Below are 24,432 nucleotides of genomic sequence, written 5' to 3'. Positions count from 1 at the left end.
CTTCCTCCTTTGTCTCCAAACATTCAAACCACATTCAGGTGTTTGCCATGCGTCTTTTGAACGTCCTGCATTGTAAGTAGCAACGTATTTCTCTTCATTTGGATTTGATGAGATTGATATTAAGACGAGAATAAAAAACCTGTGTCTTTTGTGTAATTGTTATATGTGTAAGAATGTTCTTATTTCCAAGTTTAACAGGACTCTGTACTGAATACGTTATTCATTGTTAAAACACCAATTCTAATGGATTTCTTCTCCTCTAGAACCACGGCATCCATAAGCTAATTTCTTTTAAAACCCATAATTCAGGAGAATAAAGTGAATGTGAAGAATAATGTTGTTTCTGAGTGGTTTGTGGCTCCAGTCAGAGCATAAAACAAAAAAAATGATTTTACCGTGTCTATTTGCTGTCACCTCAATAGTCTACTGATTTGGGCTAGAAAAGTATGGACTAATACATGCGATGCTGACCTATTTAAATGAAACTCCTGTCAATCGAATACATTTAATAAAGAAGACAGTGAAGTATTTCTGGTTTGTCAAACTATATATATGTGAAGGTATGTGGAATTATACGTGCTGTTATTCACACTGGATTTGCATGCGAGTATCTGACTGTTTTTTACTTCAGCCATTTTGACAGCAGGTGTTGCTGATAATAATGATGATGGCTCTGTTCAGATCAAAATTGTCAGGACAGTGAGCTGAGGAAGCTAAATGGAACTCAGCCCTTGCTCCTTTGATTATATACACCTGTCAATATGGCTGCTGTAAAATAGGCCTGTAATCAAAATGCATTTTTTAATATCTAATTACCAGTGGTGGAAAGCAATGCATTACATTTACTCGCATTACTGTAATTGAGTAGGGGTTTTTTTTGTGTGTAATTGTACATTTTGTAATTTTACCTAAGTGTGTTTTGCTTTTTTTTGGAAGTGCTGTACTTCATTATGTTTTAAATCTGTTACAGAGTAAAACAAATGATGGCCTGATTTGAAAATAAACACCAGAGACTTTGGCAGTGAACGAAGAGGAATTGGAATTAATTTAAGATCCCTGAGTGAGAAAGTTAAAACATTTGTGACCTTGTGACTGTACGTAGACCTTTGTCAGTACTTTAATTTGTAAAGGTTTGCCTTTAATCAAAAACAATTAATGTGAAATTTGGACATTGTTACAAAAATATTGCTCAGTAAATTTTAAACAAGCTACTTTTTTACTTTAACTTGAGTACTTTTACTTGTACTTAATAGTGGCACTTTTACTTGAGTAGAATATTTCGGTACACTTTCCACCTCTGGTAATTACATATAGTAAGAACAAAAAAAAACTTGTATGCTAAACTGAGAATCATGACACCCTGCATAAAGTAGAACATGGAAATATCACATTTAAATTAATTAACTCATTCACAACACAAAATAGAAACACCTGCAAATGTTTTATAAAATGTTGATTTGGGGGGGAAAAAAAGAAGTCTTGGGAAAATATCAGCACTGCAGTAAATATAGTACATAAGCTTGCCTCCTCTCGTTATTGGCAACAGCCATTTCAGACACACTTACACCAACAAGGGTCTAATTAAAGCAGCAGCATCCACTTATGTTGACTCCTTCCCTTGCGATGTTCACATAAACAACTTAAGCAGCTAATTACACAACAATAAATAATGTTTCCACCGTGGATATATGAGCCATATTGTGTTGCCGCGCCGCTGCGTTTATCAAGGCACAACTCTTTGATGGAATTTGCTCATACCGCTGCCTGTCCCTATAGATCAATACAATAAAGTAGACCCCTGACAAGAAGGCTCACCATCGCACCAGCTTTTCCCTTTTCATTTTATCCCCGCACAATTCATAACAAAGTTTCCAACATAAGTCAGCCATGACAGTCCCTTCAATTATGTGACAGTGGCAAAGAAAGGAACGTGATGGATTGGTGTCACAGCTCTTGGTGGGGAGTCACACGAATAAAGGAGACATGGGCTCGCCATCTGTCAAAAAATCTCAATTAGGCAACCACACATACAGAGACGCGCTGCTCTTTTATGCAGCGCTGTGACAAACGACAACAAGAGACTCCATCACAATCGTGAGGAAGATCCCTTTTTTTACAAAGAAAAAAAAATGCATCTGTATTGGTCCATCCATCAGCACAGGAGGGATGAATCAAATTGGAATCTGACATTTAGAGCCTCAACGCCATTGTTTACTGGTACCGATATGAACCGTAACATGTGACAAATGGTTTGCATCCCCTGTCCCTGGGTGAAGCCTCTGATAACATTAAGGGTTGAAATAGGCACCCTTGACATTTTGCTGAAAGGTCAGGTTTTGTGTTTATAAATGCTTCCTTTTTTACATACACTCTAGCCTTTTGGACATGAATGTGATAGGGACAAGCACGTCCATGGAGAAAGGGGCTATGTCTCCACTACCAATGTATGACAAAGGAATGTACAAATTCTCTCAAACTGTACAGTATAAATGTCTGATTCCCAGTATGCCAACAGTCCTGAACACAACTTTATCAGTCTTTTTCAGAACTTATGGAAAATTGTTTTATTGCATCTCAAATCTGACAAGTTATTTTATTGAAAGGTTCTAATATGCAGTTTGTATAAAGTACCTTAAAGGGATACACTTGAGTAAATGTCAAAGTGTCTTACCTGAAAAGTACTTAGAGGTTTGAAGATGTTGTTTATAATCGTACTTATAGTAAATAGTAAAAATATTTAAGTATATGACAATCACTCTACTTAAGTATCAAAGGATGACATAAAATGTACTTAAGTTTTAGATGCAAAAGTATTAAAAAAGTTAGGATTGAGCCATGGTAGCTCAGTGGTAGGTCAAGTTGACTTGCAACTGGAAGGTTGTGGGTTTTTGAACAAGACACTTAACCCCTGTTAAAGCGCATGAATGGGTATGAAAGATGTGTGAATGGCAAAACTCTTCTTCTGATTTAATTCAGTAGTAACAAAGATAATTAGAGGAAATGTAGTGGAGTAAAAGTTGCTGGAAATATAAATAAAGTATAGATACGTGAAATTTGTACTTGACAAAGTGTTTGTACTTTGTTACATTAGAACACTGCTAATGTGGGACTTTTAACTTGAAATTTCTCTAAAACTGAACAGTAATATGTCTGATTTCTGGTATGTTAACAGTCATATATGTGAATGTGGGACTTTTATTTAATTTATAATAAAACTGTACAGTAAAAAATGTTTGATTTACAGTATGCTGGTAATCATAGATATCCTGAACACAACTTTATCCAGAACGTATGGAAAATTTAGTTTTCATTGCTCAAATTCTTTCTATTAAAAGGTTTTGGTTATTGAACTCACAGTGCTTAAGTGACTCCTCTGTACAAACTTTTTTAAAAAGCTGATCTGATCAGCAAATAAACACGCCGGCCTCCAACAGAAGAGCAAAGTGTTAAATAAATACAAAACTCATCAGTCTCTCTGTGTGAGAGAAGATCTCTGACAGTTTCATGAGGAAAAATCATCCAGGATTTATTTGATTCTGTGGCAGGGTGTCCATTTACAGCTAAATTAAGAAAACTATAATTAATTTAGTGTCTGCTGCACCAAACAAATGACTGCCTTCAATTTGAAGCTAATAAACAGTTTAAAACAGCATTGTTATGCACACAGTCAGTGGCAGTGGGGGGGTGTTTGACTTGATTAGTCAGCTTCCTGGGGGAACACTGGGCACATTTGGCTATTACATTCAAAGTGAATACAAATATAAATAACAATATAATATAACTATCCATAGTTGTTCACTTGTTGGTGAATAATTCAGTAGTCAATTGGAAATCCATAATCGTTGGTGCTGTAGGAGTAATAAATAATAAGTGTACTAACAAGTAACATACTCCACTTTATATGCACATGTCACAAATGTGGAGAGTTAGGTGGAGTATTTCGGTTTCACTGAGCGATGTCACCTGACTTTCCCTGTCGTATTTTTCACCTGATGCCGCTTCCTTTGTTTGTGTCTAAGGAATCCAGGTGCAACGCCATTGGACAGTTCCACGCGCATTTTACGTTCATTGGCTCAGAGTCACGTCAATCATCCACAGAGGGCGGGCCGAACACGTTGTACACGAGGAAATAGATTTAAAAACACGGAACAAGCGCCACCACAGTCTCAGTCTTCTACTTTTAACTGTTTACATGTGAAGCGTCGAGTCCGACAGGCTGTAAAAAATGTGCAGCGTCATGTTTCTTACAGGACTTTTGCTTTTCATGAGTTGTGCCGTTGTTGACGCTTTAGACAATGGTTTGGCGCTGAAGCCCACCATGGGCTGGCTTCACTGGGAGAGGTTCATGTGTAATGTCGACTGTGACAGGGATCCTGATAACTGCATCAGGTAAGAGATGTGAGGTCAAATACATCACGTGTGTTCGCCTTTCCTACTGTAAATAGTGTAAACGTGCATTTCATACACACATAATAAGCCTTTACTTATTGTTTCAAATCATTCACATGTATTCCAGTGTCCTATGGTAAGCCATCATTACATTTAATGGCCATTCTGGAAATCGTTCCAGTCTGGATATGTAGTATAACATGTGGATTTGGCAATAATTCGACAGCATATATTGTGATGTTAATTTATTCAATATGAGTACAAAAGGGTTAATAATTAGACATTTGAATGATGAATGAAGGTGGTTATAATTTCCTTGAAGTTTCTCCACAATATGTTTCTGCATTTGTCTTATTTTTGTCCATAAAAAATTAATTAAACCCACCTCAATATCACTTTATCACGAAAAGTGTTCAAAATCTTGCACCTTGTCCCCCTTTTAGAAAATGTTAGTACTAGAGTAACAAGGGCATCTTGTAGAGGTGATTGGGTACACCTAAGTTCAGAAAGACACCATTTTCAAGTAATAGTAAGTAATTCAAGTAAAATGACATTTAAAATGTATCATTTCATTAATATGTCTGCTCTGTTTGAAACTATGAGATATTTCAAATAACAAGTCAGAGAACCGGTATGAGAACATCACATGTGATTGTTAGAGTCAGGTGATAAATGTGTTCCTTGGTTCAAGGCATTAAAAGTAAAAACAAAGTAAAAAACAACTCTTTTCAGTTATGAATTGAAATGCTGACTATTTTTCCCAATTCATTATTTTGGTCTAATAAAAGATCCAGAATCTTTGTCGCAATTTTATTCAGTATTTGCCATAAAGCCAAGGCTACATCGTCAAAGTTTTTGACAAAACTCGGAAGTATTCAATCTACTATAGTGTAATACAAGTGAACGCATCACATAGTCTGATTTGAGAAGCTGGAACCAACACGAGTTTGGACTTAAATGTTTGAAAAGTTCATTAATTTTGTACGACTTGCCTCACTGACTGATTCACCTCACAGGAATTGTAGGTCTTATTTTCTTTAGTGACTGATTAAAACTGTAGCTGATGAAAATACTGCTACCCATCATTTTATTTGTATCAACTGTGACCAGAAAAAGCAGCCAATCCTCAAATTTGACAAGCAAAAAACAACACTATTTTCAATTACCGGACTATCAATCACATTTTTGTTGTTTTTGAAGTATATATACAGTCTATGATCCAAACTCAAGCAAGCAAAACTGGCATTCATTCATGAATACATTCAACCAGGATATGTTGTTCTCCCTGTTTGTATTTGTATATTGCTGCTGAGCTTGACACTGCTCGCTGTCGTCTGATACTTTGAGCTCAGCCTGTCTCCTCTTGTTGTCCTGGCAGCGAGCGTCTCTACATGCAGATGGCAGATGTGATGGTGAAGGAGGGCTGGAAAGAGGCCGGTTATGAATACGTCTGCATCGATGACTGCTGGCCCTCACATCAACGCGATGCCCAGGGCCGCCTTCAGGCAGACCCCAAAAGATTCCCTGGGGGCATCAAGAAACTGGCTGACTATGTGAGTGACAGGTGTAAAAGAGAAGAGGCACAAAGTCTCTGAGAGTGAATGTTGTATTAATGCCGTGAATCCTCCGTAGACATGAAAGACAGAGAGGGAGTTCAGAGAGATGCAAGGAAAGTGAGAAATACCTGTTTTTTCAAACATACGTATGAACTAAGGAACAGTATGTGTTACTCCTTTATTATAGCTACCCGTATTCGGTTATGAAGAATATTCAGTGACATGTAATATTTGCCACATATTCTCAGAGATGTGATCCCACAGGGTTTGGAAGTCTTTGACAAACGAGAACTTTGGCAAGATGTGGTTTTAAAAGCCTGAGAAGTAAATGTAATTACACAGTGAGAATATGTATTCATTACATATCCATCCAAGGCCTCCTGCAATTATTTACATAATGAAACTGGGGATTCAGATTCCATACCAATAGAAATTCAGCACTAGGGGCCGAGTGAGAGAAACTGAGACTTTGTGAAGTTGTGTCGGGTCAGAGTTTGCTGTCCTTCGCACTTTTTGCTGCAGACAAAAACATACATTACAGATCACTATGACAGGGCATATTGTTATATAAGCAACTAAAAAGTTCTATTCAACTGGAAGGGATATATTTAGGTCCACTCTGGCAGAGCCGAGTCCTGTAATAGAAGCAACCAGCAGGCAACATCACCACCTGCTGGTTAATACCTGTAACCTGACAGGAGCAAACCAAGTCAATGAAATCTGTCACATTTCTGCTTTTAAGATTCATTCTAAGGGTCTGAAGCTGGGGATCTATGCAGATATTGGGAAATATACATGTGCAGGATACCCCGGCAGCCTGGGTTACTATGAGACAGATGCTCTGGCTTTTGCAGACTGGGGTGTGGATCTGCTCAAATTTGACGGCTGCAACATGGACCGGGCCTTGGTGGGAGAAGGTGAGCCTAAATTATGGTCCCCAGATGAGCTGTTGGTTAGATCCTAATCAACATTACCATCATATCCAAATGATACAGATTATAAGGCATCAATGTTTTTAAATGCACTTATGATCAGTTTTTCAAGACACATGTTCTATGAATCTCGGAGACATTATCACAGTCTCTTCCATGATTTTAAAAACAGGACTCTGTGGGCTAAGACCACATGTTGTCTGACTCCATGTTCAGGTTTAGCACTGATGTTTGAGATTCCTGTCATGGTGCAGGATGACTTTTAGACCAGTTGCCATCTTCATAATATTGTTAATATCTGAAGAAAAGTAATAATAATTAGTAATCATTTTACTACAGAACTTACCTTGTTCATTATGTGGTTCCTCTTTGACTCAGAACCTTAATGGACTCATTTGACATGGTGTTACATGCTGTTTAATCTAACTTCTTGTAATTTATTCTGGTCAAGCCTACGTAAACATGTCAAAAGCACTGAACACGACTGGGAGAAGTATCCTGTACTCCTGCGAGTGGCCTTTGTACGAATGGCCTTTGCGACAGGTGAGAAAGATTCTATTCATGACTTATGGTTCACATAACATTGAAGATAAAAACATGACTGATCTTGGGCTGCATGATGAGATCATATGTCATATGTTACATGACATAAAAGAGCATCTCTGTGCCTCCAGCCAAACTACACGGCCATTCGTGAGACATGTAACCACTGGCGCAACTTCCAAGACGTGTACGACTCATGGAGCTCAATCAAATCCATCTTGGACTGGACTGCTTCTCATCAAGACATCATCGTCCCTGCAGCTGGACCTGGGGGCTGGAATGACCCCGATATGGTAGAGTGCTGACTGAAGCTCATATAAAAAGACACGGTCCTTCTTGGCCTCAAACTAATCGTAGTCTTCAAGAACTGATTTACTTTTGACAGTGGCTTCATTTTGACATCAATACAGAGCTTATTTGTTTCTTAACTTGAGGTAATTTGGCATTTAACTTTGACATTTACTTGTGAGGGACAACAACTTAATATCTGTGTATTAAATTCTCTTTTGTGTACTGTGTACTCCCAGAAAAGCTCAATCATCCTGTTGCTTAGCACTTTTATGATACTGGCTCATCTCTCTAGCTGGTCATTGGGAATTTTGGCCTGAGTCACGACCAGCAGGAGTCTCAGATGGCATTATGGGCCATAATGGCAGCGCCTCTGCTCATGTCTAATGACCTGAGGGACATCTGTCCACGCTCCAAGGATCTGCTGCAGAACAGACGCATCATAGACATCAGCCAGGATTCACTGGGCAAGCAGGGATACCGCACTGCTAAGGTGAGTGTGAGCTGGACGAAAAGACACATCACACAATGGGTTTCAAGGCTAAATGGATTGGGGAAAATATAAAATGGCAGTTTTTAATGACAGATAATGCAATATTTAAATTTGATTTGTGATTTAATCCAGGTTTGGTTCAATATTCACTGTGATATAGTTGGCATTGGAAAATTACCACCATCAAAACTGTAACTACTAAGAAACAGAACATACTGTTTCCAGTATTTATCTTAGTTTTTGTGATTTTGATTTGAAAAACTAAATGTTTCAGCCCAAGAATTATGGAAAGTGTTTACATCAATAACTGACAGCTTTTGTGTTTTACGTTTTGCACATTGAAATAATAAATGCTAACTGAACACTGTCTTTCAACATTAGACCATTGATCCCAATGTACTGGCTAATGAATCCAAGTGGTAATGGCAAGTCGATGTATCTAATAAAAGTTGGTCAACAGATGAATGGCTATGAAGTGTGGGAGAAGCCTCTTTCTCAGAACCGACTGGCCATCGCTGTCATGAACAGACAGGAGATCGGTGGTCCTCGACAGTTCACCATCAGAGCAGCTCCTGGTTGGAAGATTTGTTACCCTAAGTGTAGCATCAAGCAGATCCTTCCTCAGTACAAGGATATGGGCATTCAGGCTCCGGATAGCAACATTGTAGTAACCATCAACCCTTCAGGCACTGCACTACTTACCCTCACTCCCATCAGCAGCAGCAGCTTTGAGAGGATGCACAAAAGGGTGTGGCAGGACATTTCCATCAAAGACAAGCACAACACTGTTTTGTAGATGTCTGGTGGTTCAAAGTGTTTTAATTTGTGGGATTTATTTTGAAATGGTATATAATTGGCAAAATGTCATTGTTCACTGGCTGTTATTTCCAAAAGTAACATGAATGTTTGAGTCATGCAGATTGAGCTATCAATTTAAATTTATCATGAGGGTCAAGTATGCGGGAATGTATCAATTCACCATTGTCTTGTGGGATACATGTTATGATCAGGTTGGATCCTTTGTCAAATATTTTATTCTGTCATAGCAGCACAGAAAGAACAATCTAGTTAATTAAATGGGCCACTATATGTTTTACGTCATATTGGAGTTTGTGATACTGACTGGCAATAAATCCTGCACCCTGAATTTTAAAGACAAGCCTTGCGTGTTGTATACTTACAGTCATGATGAAAATAATTGAACTCCAACAACTTAAGACTTTGTTTTAATACATTTATTGAAAATAGTGACAACTGATCCAGAAGACGGAACCACAGTTTAGAACTGGATGACCTGGCCCTGTGGAAGAACACAAGATTTTGTTGAGAAGTCACACAACATGTCATCCAAATGTAAGTAAACACTGATTGCTGTCAGAAATCCCAGTAAATTTGTCAGGATTATGAATCTTTACAAAGTTTGTGTCAGTGCAGTGGCTATTTCTTCATGATGCAAAAGACCTATGAGGCATTAAAAATGCAATTTAGGAACTTTTCACTCTCCTAAAAGCTGCTATTTTGAGTGAAGTGTGCTGCTCTATTTAAGTAAGTATGACAATGCCCACCTGACATAATATCGTTAAGTGAATTTGGAACAACGCAGATGGCATGATAGTATTATTTCAGAGAAAGAAAAAAACACTACATTTTCCGATATTGTCTGCCATTATTTGTTGCCAATCGTTAGATTACAATCAACATGTTTACCATTATTAGCACCTGTAAAGCTGTGTTGGCAGTTACAGTTGGTAATTTGGGGGGATACTCTGAATATCTATGTTTTTTTGAAACAGGACAATGTAATCCAGAGCAAATTTTAGTATAAAACTAATATTGTGAAAAAAAAAAAACAATGACGCATACCTTTCTCTTCTTGTCACCACCCAACTCGAAGTGCTTGCATCTCTTGATGGCCAGCATTCTCTTGGATCTGCAGTTGGGCTCCACACACTCCAGCCTCAACACGATTTTCTTTGTAGTCTTAGCCTGTTATGGAAAGTATATGTAAATATTTAAAACTTGCAGTTCTCCCACAACTTCAGGCATGTCAGGCCACACTGAACAAAAGCTACATTTATGGTACCTTTTTACGGAAAATTGGCTTGGTCTGGCCACCGTAACCACTCTGCTTTCTGTCGTATCTCCTCTTACCTGCAAAAACATTTGCACGTTAGCTGCAAAGTAATTTACACACACACACAGAAAGTAGACCCACTCAAACAACAAGCTGCTTACCCTGGGCGTAGAGGGAGTCCTTTCCCTTCTTGTACTGGGTAACTTTGTGGGGTTGGTGCTTCTTGCACTTCTTGCAGTACGTCCTGCGGGTCTTCGGGACGTTGACCTGAACAATACAGAATCACAAAGCATGTGTTTATCCTTGAGAACAGAGCTCCTAAAGAAACACATGACATTCGTCCGGATGCGGAATCATCTGCCACCAGCATTAGCCTCAATAGCAACTGAGACGAGCGAGTTTCAACTATTGTTGAACACAAATGGTTCGATTTCAATAACACTATAGTTGACGGTGTTACAATCACGAGGTGTCAGAATTCCAGATAATTTTAGGAAAGCTCCGTGCCATGTCCACTGTTTTCGTATAAAACACGGGTAGCTCGGTTAAGCTAACAGGCTAACGCCACTGAGCTGATTCAGGACTGCCTGTGCCTAAATGTGTCAAATTACAGTTTAAACACATATACAAATTGTATGGTTCACTAGTGCGTTTAATGTGTCGTTAACAAATTGCCAGTTCCTGGTGAGACTCGAATAAGCCGCGACATTTCTCCACCAAACACATCAGGCATCGTTGTTGACTTGTTAAAAGCGTAAAATACATGTAACGTGGATAATACACACATCTACATGTGTGGTTAAACATTTAGAACAGATGTGGTTTTACTGTGTGGAAAAACAGTTTCTTAATCGTAAAGATTGACATAGATTCAGTAAAAGTGTAGCCGTGCAGGAAATTCATACCATGGCTGCGGCCCCGATGCAGAGGAAAAGAGAGAGCCCTGAACCGGAAGCACCTCTTAAAGTCGCCTTTGGCTGCAAATCGACTCTTTTCCTCGTGTCTGACCCCTAGCGGTTAAAAGTATAAAATTAGAAGATATCGAGTATAAAATTAAAATAAAATGAGCTATATGTGTAGTATTTAGCGAATGCATTTAGCGACTTTACAATTGTTTCTTTGTTTTTTTAATCTGAATCTTTGCTGGATCACCACTAAAACCTGCTATTTTCTCATAGTCCATAATCTTCATCCCCTGAATCATTTTTTTTTATCACCATCTGTTTGTTTTTTTTACATTTTGAGTGATGCTTCTCACAAGCAGACAAAGAAACAAAAACACAACATGCTGCATGTCAGGGGGTTAAAATAAAAAGTAAGAGCCTAGTATCTGAATATGGTCCTGGTGTGTGAATGTTTTAGTCTTCTTCCACTCCCCACCACAACTGTCCAGAGAGCTGATATGAAAATGAGCAGGAAGAAAAAGGGGAAGTATGCAGAGTCGATTCCTCTCTGTGGGTGAGTTCAAGTTTCTTGCATCACAGACAAACACAGTTAATGGAAGACGAGAGAGTGAGTTAAAGGTTTTCTGCCATCGCTACATCTGCACTCATTTGTCAGCTTCACTTCATTCTCTGGGTAAGTGACATGGTTCTCTGAATTTAGTCCTGTATGGGGACAAACGCAGTGAGGAGTACTCTTTTTTTGCAGATTTGTGCTGCACCTATAGCCACCAGTATTCACTTTGAATATAAATGTGTCCTCACCACAAAAGTACAAATAGTGACAGCATTACCTGCTAAAAAACTGTGGCTGAACTCTGTGTTACTTTTTCTCAAACTCCCTCCAAACACAGACACATTCTTCTTATCTGCCAGGAAACAAGAGCATTCTATAACCAATTTCTCTTGAATCGACATGTTTGTGTTTCCTTGTCATACAGCAGATATCACACTTTTCATCATTCAGATGGTTTCCCATCCAACAACATCTTTTTATTACTGACACAGTCAACTGTGTGATGATACTTTTGACTTTTGAGTTGCTTGAAAGTAGTTTGTTCAGAGGTCCCAAACTCGCAGCCCGGGGGCCACATGCGGCACCCCAATCAATTTGATGCCTGCCACTTAATATCAAGTTATAGTAAGTTCATTTTGCATCATAAAGATTTTTATATTGTGAACTTTTTAATCGTTTCATATCCAAACAAACCCTTTTATTTTGAAATCATGTGAAATACTGATGCGTAGTGTTTGCTAATTGTGTGAATTGTTGTGTTTCTCTGCTCTCCATGATGTTGTTGATGCACAGTGCCAGACATTAGCTAGCCTTTTGATGTTGTCTTACATTTTCTATTTAATCATTTTCTAGTGATGCCTTCTCTTTTGGCATATTTCTACTTTTAACTACTACTTAGTTACTTATTTAACCATGTACTTACTTTATTTTTATGTAACTTATTTATCTGTTTTTATTTTTTTATTTGATAACTTTTTTCCTTTATTCCATTTCCATATTAGTTTATATTGCAGTATCTTCTGGTACGTACTTTAGCTTAGTTTTTAACTCCAGTGTGTCCTCAGTGTGAGGGTGGGAGTGATTCTGTTTTTATTATGTGAAGCACTTTGTGCTACATTTGTTGATTCATTAACAAATATTATTATCTCTTGACTTTTTTTTCACTTGACCGGCCCCCTACTGACCAAACCAGACCCTCAGTGGCCCCCAGGTCATTTGAATTTGAGACCCTTGATTTTGAGCACGTTTCATTAGATTTCATGGGGGATCAATGCAGTCTTAGGAATTTCACAACACAAAACCTTTACAAGCAACTGACAAGAGATAAGCTCCAGTATGAATAAAAAAAACAACAACTTGTCACTGCTGCAAGTGTTGAGTGTTTTTAAAAGTCCTTGAATGGGTTTGCACCTCAGTACATGTCACACCTTTTATTAGAGGTGTTGTTGTAGAGTTTACTCCCTCCAGGGCACTGGAGGTCTGCCGATCAGCTTCTCCTTGTCGTTCCTAAAACAAGACAAGAAGAAAAAAAAAGAAAAAAAATGGAGAGGTGACCAAGCCATCTCAGTGCCCTTAAATCTCACTTTTACTCCTTGGCTTTTTACCCAGCATTAGAACTGTGTGGCCTCTGTCTGTCTCTTAGTGTATTTTAGTCAGCAAATTGTTTTTTTTAATGTGCTACATAAATATATATATATATATATATATATATAAATAAAGTGGACGGGATTGGATGTTGTTGTGCTGCGCTGAAGTAAAGGGAATTTCTGCAGAATCTAAAAAAAGGGACTTGCAAATATAGGGAAACACCACAGGGCCGTGTTACAAACACAGGCTAACATACGTAGGATAGTGAAAATGTGAGGTTGAAGTGCTGTTGTGAACTTGGTTTCTTCTCCCCCCCTTCACATTGCAGTTCAACACTGATGCAACTTCCCCATCAGTTTGCCTGTGTCAGCCACCGTGAGTCAACTCCCTCCAAAAAAGAATAATGGGTGCCATGATAGAGTGAAATGTGGACAAACATATGGCACCAACCGATCAGAGACACAGATAATAGTGGGATAGTGAAACGGCGTGTAGGTTATTAAACTCCACGGTGTGAGAAACCACCGGGTTGCAACAAATGAGGAATGAGTACAATGTTTCACAGAAAAGGGAACACGGCTGTGTGTTTTAGTGATGGCACGAACTAAACCTTGTGCAGGTATAATCACTGTGGTGAAGAGTCGTCACACTCCTGGTTAGCAGGTAGTGACAGAAGCCTGCCATTTAAATGTGACACAAGGAAGTGCTCAAAGTGCCAAAAATAGGCCGAGGTGAAGCACAAAACACATCACTCAGAGATCAGCGCACTCACTGACTGTGAGCATTCAGCTGTGTGATAAGGGTGAGTTTCCGTATCTGATAATCTCTGTTGGAGCTGGTAACGTGGCGGTGCCATGGCTTACTTCCTTTACTGTGACTCTGTTTTGTTTTAAAAGATTGTGTCTCCAGAGCATAGCTTAGTGTGTTTGCTTGAGAGAAAGATGGCGAACACGTTCCTTTACAACGTGGTGACAATTTAGTAATAATTTCATAATAGGGAAGTCGTTGTGGGTGTCAGATAGATAGATATACTCGGCACGTCGGCCTCCTGCTTGACCATGAGGGTGATTCCACCCATGGTCATTTTCTGGTGTGAGCAAATATAAGTATTTAATCTGAATAAGATATCTCTAGGTCTGATAGTTTACCCAATTACACCAGGGAGTTAATAAGGTATTCCCATTCTAATAATATTAAGATAATACCATCATGTTTCTATAGCAATCACCAAGTAATTGCCAGAAGTACAAATACTTTGTTACTGTACCTAAGTACAAAAATAATGTATCTGTACTTTACTTAGTTATATTTCTAGCAACTTTTACTCCACTGCATTTCCTCTAACTAATCTTTGCTACTCGTTACTACCAAATAAAATGAGAAGAAGAAGAGTTGGAGCTGCTTTATACTATAGTTTTGTCATTAACCCGTTCAACATGTGGGTGATTTTCACCAAGGACATTTTATATCAGAAAATGAGGTCTGATACTTAAGTACAGTAAATGTCATATACTTAAAGACTTGTACTTAAGTAATATATATAAAAAAAAGTGACTTCAACTTCTACCAAAGTCATTTTCTGGTAAGATACTTGTACTCAAGTATCCCTTTAAGGTACTTTATACAAGACTGTTAATAGCTCAGCAATGAGTGAGTGGAATGAAAAATGTGAGTGGAGAGTGATGGCGATAAGGGAGGATGAATTTCAACTACTACTAATTCTCACTACAATACCAAGTTATTACCTGGATATTAGAAGTATGATGGTATTACTGGAATATTATGTCCTTATTACAAGACTATTAATTATTATCAAGCTGGAATTGTGTTCGAAATTAGACACCAAAAGATGATTAATGCTTTTGTATAATGTGTGGTTTAGCTCCTTGCATGTTTTCTACACTAAATGTTCAAACTCCACTGTTTCACGATTCTTACGAAACCTTTTCCTGGTACTTTTCTTTCTGCACTGCCACATCATTTTAAATTAAATTAGTATACTATACTCTCGTCAGCTGACATCGTTATCCACAGAAGTCTTGTCTCGTTTGAGAGGTGAAAGTTTTATTCACGAGATGGTGGTTTCCAGAACCTGAAAACAAGATAAGAAAAAAAAAGGAGAAGAGGAGAGGCGTATTTATCTTATAACGCAGGTAAAATGTAACATACATATCCTGTATGTGGTAGAGAAAAGAAGCCATGTGATGTGATGGTGATATTATTTGGTCATTTTATCATGATTTTGTTATATTTAATGTACTGGAACAACAGCCCAGATATAATACTTGCACTAAGTGGAAGAATCATGCCAACCCAGCATATAAGGAAAACATATGCAGACTTCTGTCCACTTTTGTCTTTCAAAACTTTCCCAGGAAGCAAACTGAACACTTGAGTCACCAAGAAAATGACCAGAATACAATAGCTGAGAGAAAGAAATGAGCTACTTGGGAAACTTTTTGAAACAGAGGATGTTACTGGCATAGAAATTAGAGTTCTCACAGTTCTCTGAGTTTATGCAAACAATATCTGATCATGTGCTGATATCTGCTCACGCTCAAACCTCTCCTGATCTGTAGTCTCACCTCTACAGAGGGTAGGTATTAACTTAACTCTGCTAAAATACTTACTAGGAAATTAATAATTAAGTGTGTGGTGCAGCACAGCTCAATGCTGCCTTGTGTCCCACTTCTCAACTCAGCAGGAGGGGATTTATCTGTTTATGTGTAAATGTTGATCTGCCACAAAGATAAGAGTCCGTGTTGTGCTGCTATTGCTCCGCAGACGGATTCCTTGTTCCTCGTTCCAGTTGTGACTGAATGATGTCAGAAATTGTCCTGGAAGAGAGCTTCATTAAACGATCCCAGCAGAAGAAGAAGACGTCCCCTTTGAACTACAAGGAGAGGTGGTTCATTCTCACCCAGGAGAAAATCTCCTATTATGATTTCGATCCCGACAAAGGGGTACGTACACGGAAGTGCAAAGGATTCCCTGATTCAAACAACAACACTTTTTTTTACTGACTGTTTCCTCATCTGTTTAGCAGAAGCGAAAAGGCCTGCGAGGATTTGTTGACCTTGAAAAGGTCAAGTGTGTGGAAACGGTCCAGCCGGAGCCCAACGGTCCACCTGAGCGTGTCTTTGCTTTCCAGGTAGATATTTCTGTAAATTCACTTCAGATGTCATGAAAAAGTCAATCTGCACTGACGTAAATTCAAACAAGAATCAACAATCACACTATCAATGAACTTGAATTTATATTCCATATTTGACACTTTGTCCATCTCCATTCAACCGTGACTCAAAATTTTTTTTGTGAAAATCTGTTGTTAAGAAGTGAAACCTTCTCTCATACTCAAATGAACCAGGGACTTTCAGAAAATACAGGTGTATATATATCAGAATCAGAAACACTGTCTGGGTTTTGTTGTAGAATATTTACGTAAAACTATAAAAAATTATATACAATAGAAATATTTACACCACTTGTTAAGAAGAAACTGTATAAAATAAATACCAATATACAGAATATAAATTGTAGATGCAACAGCTGGAACATCAGTTAAAAATAAGTGAATTAATATGATAAATCAACTGAGATTTAACCTACTCTGTATATATAAGAGTGAATACTGATATGAACAGTGTGTACAACAAACACTAACTTTCCTGTTTTCTTCCTTCTTCATCTTCGCTGCAGATTGTTTATGATGAAGGACCTTTGTACGTCTTCGCAAAGAACGATGATATTCGAGCTCAGTGGATAAATAAGCTGAAAGAAAGTAAGAGCCTGCATTTATTTTTATTTTTTCAAACACAATAATGAAAAGAAGACGAGGAAAGAAAGACATGGGGAAATTGTAATAAATAAATAAAACACAGACTCAAATCAGACTTTAAGTCTTTGTGGGGCAGTAAAAAGAGCAGGCAGAAGTATGAACTTTCTGAGGCCGATCCCCCCTTTACTTATTTATGTTTGAATAATAAACTATTTTGTTTATTATTTAATATAGGACATAGATTGTGGGATGTACTGAGTACTCATATTTAATTAAAGAAAATAATACATGCACCCAAACAGGAACAAGCAATGAATGGTCCGACGTTCATGTTACTCCTACGACAAAAACTTCGACATCATCATATTTCCATGCCGTATGTATCCATCACGATATAACACAACTTAACCATGCCGTGTAAGGCGAGACGGTGGAAACACGCCATTAGAGTTCAGTTCTGGGCCCCCCTCGACTATAGACCAGGGACAATTGACCCTTTGCCCCCCCCGTATGATTGGATCATTTAGATTTCCATATTAGGCTTGTGCTGTGTTTATGTATCCGAGATCCAATCACCTGATTCCTGCGAAACAGGAGTTGCATAGCTATGCAAAGTCCTATGTTGGTTTCAAAAAAATGTCCTTGTGTGTGTGTGTGTGTGTGTGCACAGTGGTTCGCTTCAACAAGGATCTGATGCAAAAATACCACCCTTGCTTCTGGGTTGACGGGTTGTGGCTGTGCTGCCAGCAGGAAGTTAAACAAGCAATGGGTTGCAAAGTGCTGGACAGAAAGAATGGTGAGAAAGAGCAAATTCATTTTGTTCTTAATCTGCAAACACTAAGAATAAAAACATTTCAATCAAATGTGTTATTATTTATAGGTTTCATGTCTAAACCATCTTGGCTAAGGGGATCCAGGAAACCTTTGCCTCCGACCCCAACAGAGGTACAAACCCTTGTCCTTTACACTGTTCTTCACCTGCTACAGACACTGTAATCTATAAATACACTGTTGTGGTTTTAGGAGAATCCTCCACAGCTCCCCGAGCCTCCTGCTCCTCCTGCGAGCATGACGGTCATCGCACAGTACCCCTACTCGCCCATGACGGAGCAAGACCTGGAGTTAAGGAAGGACGAGGAGTACACCATCCTCGAGAAGTCCGACACAAACTGGTGGAGAGCCCGAGACAAATATGGGTGAGATGAAAAAGAAAGCGCAACAGTTTGAACCGATTTCTGTAAATGATGCAGCAAGTATCTTACCAGAAAATGACTTTGGTTGAAGTTGAAGTCACTTTTTTTATTACTTTAGTAAAAGTCTTTAAGTATATGACACTTACTGTACTTTACTGTACTGTGTTGTACTGTGATATAAAATGTACTTAAGTTTTTTTTAGCATTGTCTTTCAACTAGAAGGTTGTGGGTTCAATTCCTGGCTCTGCTAGTCTATATGTGTCCTTGAGCAAGACACTTAACCCCATGTTGAAGCAATCTAGAAAAACTCTATATAAAGACAGACTGTTCCTAACTCCTCTTCTTCTGATTTTATTTGGTGGTAACGAGTGGAGTAAAAGTACACAATTAATAGGAGTAAAAGTAAAAGTTGCTAGAAATACAATTAGCAAAGTGTTTGTGAATTTTCTACTTAAGTACAGTAACTTTGTAAGTATTTGTAGTATTTGTTAAATTACAACACTGCCTTTACTTTAATTTATCATGTTGCTTCTTCTGTTGTGCCAGGTAAATAAGAGCATAAAAACAGTGCATTGTTTTGAGTAAAACATCATAAAATAGGAATAAGAAGAAGTTTAATTTGTATTTGTATGTACACAAGCAAAAAAATAGCACTGTGTGTTGTTTTCTTCTGCAGCAAAGAAGGATACATACCGAGTAATTATGTTGCGAAAGTAGAAAATGGGCTGGAAAGATTTGAGTGAGTAACTATTCTGTCTTCCATGTGTGATTGCCTTACACCTTTGTAAATGTACACTTTATATATTAAAACATTTCCCTCATGATTCATTTTCGATTGCTTGAACAAAGGCTGTCAAAAAGAAGGGGAAGAATAATCTTTTTATATGTTTTATTTTCACAGCTGGTATAGCACGAATATGAACCGTAGCCAGGCAGAAAAGCTGTTAAAGACTGAGGTACATTTTAACCATTTATTAACTTTATTTACTTGTTAAAGTTTATTAAAAAGTATATAGAATGTATATATGCTCATGTTTTCTCCTATTCTCAGAACAAAGATGGAGGCTTCTTGATACGGGATTCAAGCAAAGCCGGGAAATACACTGTGTCCTTGTTCAGTAAAGGCGGCGGGTGAGTGATGCATCAGTTTCATCCAGAGCCTCCGCTCACGTGTGTCTAAACAACAACTGTTAACTGTAATGAAAGCGGAAACTCTTTGCAACAAAGGGAATGTAAATCTCCCATGCAAATCTAGGACTAATGTTCCTGCAGACGCTTTCCATTGCAAAATTCTGAAGGCTGAACTAAAATAACTTATGGATAACACTGAGGATGATATCTCGTGTATAAATGATAGATTTGTGTGTTGATGAAAAAGCTGTTGACTGAATCTACCTTTACCTTGTTTTCTCTCTCCTCAGGGAAACAAGTGGAAGTTGCAGGCATTACAACATCTGCACCACGCCACAGGGTCAATTCTATCTGGCGGAGAAGCATCTCTTCAACACCATCCCAGAACTCATCAACTACCACCAACACAACTCAGCAGGTTAAGGCTGTTTAAAAATAACTGTGCTTAACTCACAGATCTGTGCCACAGGTCCACCCATGGTGGTTTACCATGGGAATAATACACAACTCCTTATATGGACATCCTGGGCGTGTGTGTTTATAGGTCACAGATTCAGACTTTAAAAAAAAATGTTTCATCTTCTTATGTGGTTGTTGAGTCAAAGTTATTATTTATTTTATATTGCATTTTTAGTCATGATATAAAGTAGCAATAATTGTGCAGAAGTGACAAAATTAGACAGTTTTTCCTTTTCTTTTTGATCATAAGAAACGAGCCAACTTTGAACCGTGACATATTTTCAAATTTCACAAATTCAATCCAATCTTAAACATCTTGAGTACTTTTTGCTCATCATATTGCTGAAAATGTATATGTATATAAGACACTAAATTGCACATAGCCTCTGTATATAGTGTGTGTTTAAACACAGTAATGGAAAAAAAGTAACCAAAATTCTCTGTGTTCTAAGGGTTAATAAATGTATTAGACCACCACCCAAAGCCACAGCTGCCCTAAATTAAAATGTCTGTAATTGTTAATACACCAGTATGTAGAAGCTCTTTAACCAAAATGATATTTTAATACTAAAATATAATTATTATAGTTATGTACTGTTTTACAAAAAAAAGGGAAAAAAATAATAAAGCACATTATTATTATTTCTTTGATTAAGATGTCAAATTATAGCTATTTACCTGTATTCCTGTAACAGAAAAAATAGTTCTACTGGTTGAATTTTATGTTTATTATTCATGTCTAACTTTTCAAGCAACTGCCAGATGGGCTGAGTAATTGAGAACCTTCTGATCTACTGCAATTTCACAAACAATCTCTGGGGTTTTTACAGAGAACAGTCTCAAAAAAAAAGTGTATATATCTAGTGAGCAGGAGTTATCTGTGTGTGAAAAAATGCCTTGTTGATGCCAGAGGTCATCAGAGAAACGGATAAAAAGACAACAGCAACTCACAGTGGAAACTCAAATTAAACACTTTCTCAAACCAAAGTATACCGAAGACCATCTCAACACTTTATTATGTTTATTATGAATGATAAATCAAACTAACAAAACAATCAATAAAAGTTCTGCATAATAACAATAAAACTTAAACTAAAAAATAAAAATAAAAACTTGCAGCAGCAGCCAGGAAATGCTCACTTTCTCATTTAATTACATGTTAAGACAAGATTAGATTTTGCTGAGGCAATTTCCTTTCACAAGAATGACTCAGTTTGGAGGAAGGAAACACACAATAAATGAACTGTGAATAGAGATATTAATATGTATCCATCACAAAATATGGGTTGTAATATTGTGTATGTCGTTTATGGCACTCACTAGGCATGGTGAGCAGGCTGAAATATATCGTATCTAACCGTAAGCGGCCTCCATCAACGGCCGGGCTCGGCTACGGTGAGTAGTGGTTCATTAACACTTTTTTATCATTTATATGGTAAATTAACGGAATTGTTTGCATTCTTACGCTCATTTTTGTAGATGCCGCAGGTATAAAAAGTTCTACTCTGTGCTCTTATCTTTGCTGCAGGTATGTGGGAGATCGATCCACGCGACCTGACCTTCATCAGAGAGCTGGGCACCGGTCAGTTTGGAGTGGTCAAGTACGGCAAGTGGCAGGGGAAGCACGACGTGGCCATTAAGATGATAAAAGAGGGCTCCATGTCTGAGGATGACTTCATCGAGGAGGCCAGAATCATGATGTGAGCAAAAAAAACCTCCAGCCAAAATGGGTCTTCCATTTGGAGACGCACTGGCAGGAAAAGCCTGGGTGGTACCGATCACATGAATGATGTCAGGAAAGTGGACCTGCAACCTAAAATTCACTCATCTTCTACTGTTTTATCCTCCTCATGAGGCTCCCAGTGAGACGCTGGTGTCAAGCCCAGCTGGCATAGGGACAAAGGAACACATATAGAGACATCATCCACTCTCACGGTCAATTTAGAGTGCCCAATTTTCCTAAACCCCCCAATTTCTTTTTTGTACTGCCAGAGGAAAGCGGAGAGAACCTGTAGAACCAACCTAAAATTGAGGGAGCTAAATGGAACTCAGCCATCATTTATTTGAATATTTAAATCTGTGATTTCCCTTGTGTCAAAATGGCTCTACTTTAAAACATCCTTCTCCTTTTCGCCTAAACCAGGAAACTCCGCCATGAGAACCTGGTCCAGCTGTACGGCGTCTGCACCGAGCAGAGACCCATTTACATAGTGACCGAGTACCTGTCCAACGGCTGCTTGCTGTCATATCTCAGGGAGGGACTGAAGCACCCGACAGCCGTGCAGCTCCTGGAGATGTGCAAAGACGTCTCTGAGGGCATGGCCTATCTGGAGTCACAGCAGTACATCCACAGAGACCTGGTGAGAGACAAAGATCCTAAATAAGGTTCCCCCTACGTTCCTGCATCATGCTATGTCAAAATACACCCAGTTTGTTTGTTTGTTTATTTGTTTGTTTGTTTTGTTCTCAGGCTGCCAGGAACTGTTTGGTGGACGGTAATGGTACAATCAAAGTGACTGACTTTGGACTGTCAAGGTAAAATACTTCATAAGAAGTAGTTCACATGTCTGTACTTTACTTTGTAATTTATATGTCTAGCAACATTTACTTTTACTCCACTACATTTCCACTAACTATCTTTGTTACTCCTTACTACCAAATAAAATCAGAAGAAGAAGAGTCTGTATTTATATAGAGCTTTTCTCGTCTTGATGTGCTGCTTTACACTGTAGTTTTCCAACGTACCATTCAGCATGGAGTTAAATGTCTAGCAGAGCCAGGAATTAAACCCACAACCTTCCAGTTGAAACGACAACTCACCCTACCACTGAGCCACCATGGCTCAATCCTAACTCTTCACTTTTTTAATACATTTTGCTTTTACTTCTAAAACATAAGTAAAATGTATTTTATGTCAAAAAATTACTTTTGATACTTGATAGTACAGTAAACGTCATATACTTTACTTAAGACCTTTACTTAAGTAATATTATAAAAAATGACTTCTACCAAAGTCATTTTACTCAGATATCCCTTTAAGGTACTAAAACTGCTTATGCCGCTCTGTGACTGTTATTGTTAAAGCACACAGTGAAAAGTTCTGTTAAGTTTACTTACTTACTTACTTACAAAGGTACATTAAATGTAAACATAAATACAGGACATAGACAGGTCATGTGAAAATACATCAAGAGGGATAGATAAACACATACATCAACTTAAACATAAAAAAGATCAGCTTGATCCAACCATAGTAATGTAATACCCACATAAACAGTGCATGCTTTTACTTTTAATCTTTTAAAGATCAACACATCCTCTGCACTTTTGCTTTTTCTTCACATGAGCTGTTACCACACTGTGGTACTTGTACTTTTCACACTGTTAAGTAAGTGAAGGATCTCCATCTCCTGCCTTTTTAGATACGTCTTAGACGACGAGTACATGAGCTCGGCGGGTTCCAAGTTCCCTGTTCGCTGGTCCCCTCCCGAGGTCCTGCTCTACTGCAGATTCAGCAGCAAGTCTGACATCTGGGCCTACGGTGAGTTAGATATCCTCAGCTGGTTCACGTGTGGTCAGCTATAAATGTGATCGATAGTTACATGTCCTCGTGAACAGTGTGGTAATGTAACAAAGTTTTACTCCACTACATTTCCTCTAACTATCTTTGTTACTCGTTACTACCAACTAAAATCAGAAGAAGAAGAGTTGGTAATAGCCTGTATTTATAGAGCTTTTCTAGTGTGTCTTGGAGTGTCTTGATCAAGATCATAGATGAGCAGAGCAAGGAACTGAACCCAAAACCATCCAGCTAAAAGACCACTGAGCTACCATGGCTCAATCAAATGTCATATACTTTAGTAATATTATAAAAAAGTGTGACTTCAACTTCTACCTAAGTCATTGTCTGGTAAGATACTACTTTATACTTTATACGACATATTCACTGTCAACACATTAACTTTCTAGGAGTTCTGATGTGGGAGGTGTACACTATGGGGCAGCTTCCATATGAGCGCCTAAACAACACTGAAATTGTGGATCAGTTGTCCCGTGGTCAGCGCCTCTACCGCCCTCAGCTGGCCAATGAAAAGGTTTACAGCATCATGTCAAGCTGTTGGACTGAGGTGAGTCAATTTTATATTGGGAACCAAGGTACCTTTAGTTAAGTATTTACAAACAATCTGTTCCGCTGTTTTACTTTTGCACTTTACTATTCGTGTGACAAACAGTCTTTAGTGAACTCAACTTTGTGACTTTGTGAAAAACTAAACTATAACTTTTTTGTAAAATTTTGGGCAACATACTAACCTATGACTTTTTTGTCAAATTTTGGAAGACATGCTAAACTATGACTTTTTTGTCACATTTTCGATGACATACTATACTGTGACTTTTTTGAGCGATTTTGGACGACATACTATACTATGACTTTTTGTCACATTTTGGACGACATACTATACTATGACTTTTTGGATTTTAGACATACTATACTATGACTTTTTTGTCACATTTTTTGTCAAATTTTGACAACATACTTAAAGTAAAAG

General features: G+C 38.1%; 3 protein-coding genes across 6 annotated transcripts; 2 read left to right on the top strand and 1 right to left on the bottom strand.

Annotated features, from left to right (window-relative positions):
- The first annotated feature begins 4,109 nt into the window (after positions 1-4,109).
- On the top strand, positions 4,110-9,355 carry gla (galactosidase, alpha). The gene is made up of 7 exons (XM_044040893.1): positions 4,110-4,389; positions 5,768-5,942; positions 6,688-6,862; positions 7,329-7,420; positions 7,552-7,713; positions 8,004-8,201; positions 8,662-9,355. The coding sequence occupies exons 1-7, from the start codon at positions 4,226-4,228 to the stop codon at positions 8,995-8,997; spliced, it is 1,302 nt and encodes a 433-aa protein (XP_043896828.1). The 5' UTR covers positions 4,110-4,225; the 3' UTR covers positions 8,998-9,355.
- A 66-nt stretch (positions 9,356-9,421) lies between these two features.
- On the bottom strand, positions 9,422-11,259 carry rpl36a (ribosomal protein L36A). The gene is made up of 5 exons (XM_044040894.1): positions 11,181-11,259; positions 10,437-10,542; positions 10,285-10,352; positions 10,065-10,187; positions 9,422-9,501 (listed from the first exon to the last, which is right to left on the bottom strand). Exons 1-5 carry the CDS (start codon positions 11,181-11,183, stop codon positions 9,481-9,483), a joined length of 321 nt encoding a protein of 106 aa, XP_043896829.1. The 5' UTR covers positions 11,184-11,259; the 3' UTR covers positions 9,422-9,480.
- A 410-nt stretch (positions 11,260-11,669) lies between these two features.
- btk (Bruton agammaglobulinemia tyrosine kinase) lies at positions 11,670-24,066 on the top strand. 4 transcript variants are annotated; one of them, XM_044039535.1, is made up of 17 exons: positions 11,670-11,733; positions 16,105-16,283; positions 16,364-16,471; positions 17,020-17,101; positions 17,769-17,894; positions 17,979-18,043; positions 18,122-18,294; positions 18,969-19,031; positions 19,194-19,248; positions 19,344-19,423; positions 19,714-19,841; positions 21,206-21,277; positions 21,411-21,582; positions 22,026-22,242; positions 22,353-22,417; positions 23,305-23,423; positions 23,852-24,066. In XM_044039535.1, the coding sequence occupies exons 2-17, from the start codon at positions 16,140-16,142 to the stop codon at positions 24,049-24,051; spliced, it is 1,869 nt and encodes a 622-aa protein (XP_043895470.1). In that variant the 5' UTR covers positions 11,670-11,733; positions 16,105-16,139; the 3' UTR covers positions 24,052-24,066. The 4 variants fall into 4 exon arrangements, with proteins under 4 accessions (XP_043895470.1, XP_043895472.1, XP_043895469.1 ...); XM_044039537.1 differs by lacking the exon at positions 11,670-11,733 and adding an exon at positions 11,740-11,853 and having other exon boundaries at positions 16,367-16,471; XM_044039534.1 differs by lacking the exon at positions 11,670-11,733 and adding an exon at positions 11,740-11,853.
- The last annotated feature ends 366 nt before the right edge of the window (positions 24,067-24,432 follow it).

The sequence above is a fragment of the Solea senegalensis genome, linkage group LG12, assembly GCF_019176455.1.
Source record: "Solea senegalensis isolate Sse05_10M linkage group LG12, IFAPA_SoseM_1, whole genome shotgun sequence".
NCBI lineage: Eukaryota > Metazoa > Chordata > Actinopteri > Pleuronectiformes > Soleidae > Solea > Solea senegalensis.
Note: the sequence above shows the minus strand (reverse complement) of the source record. Positions and strands in the feature narration are given on the sequence as shown.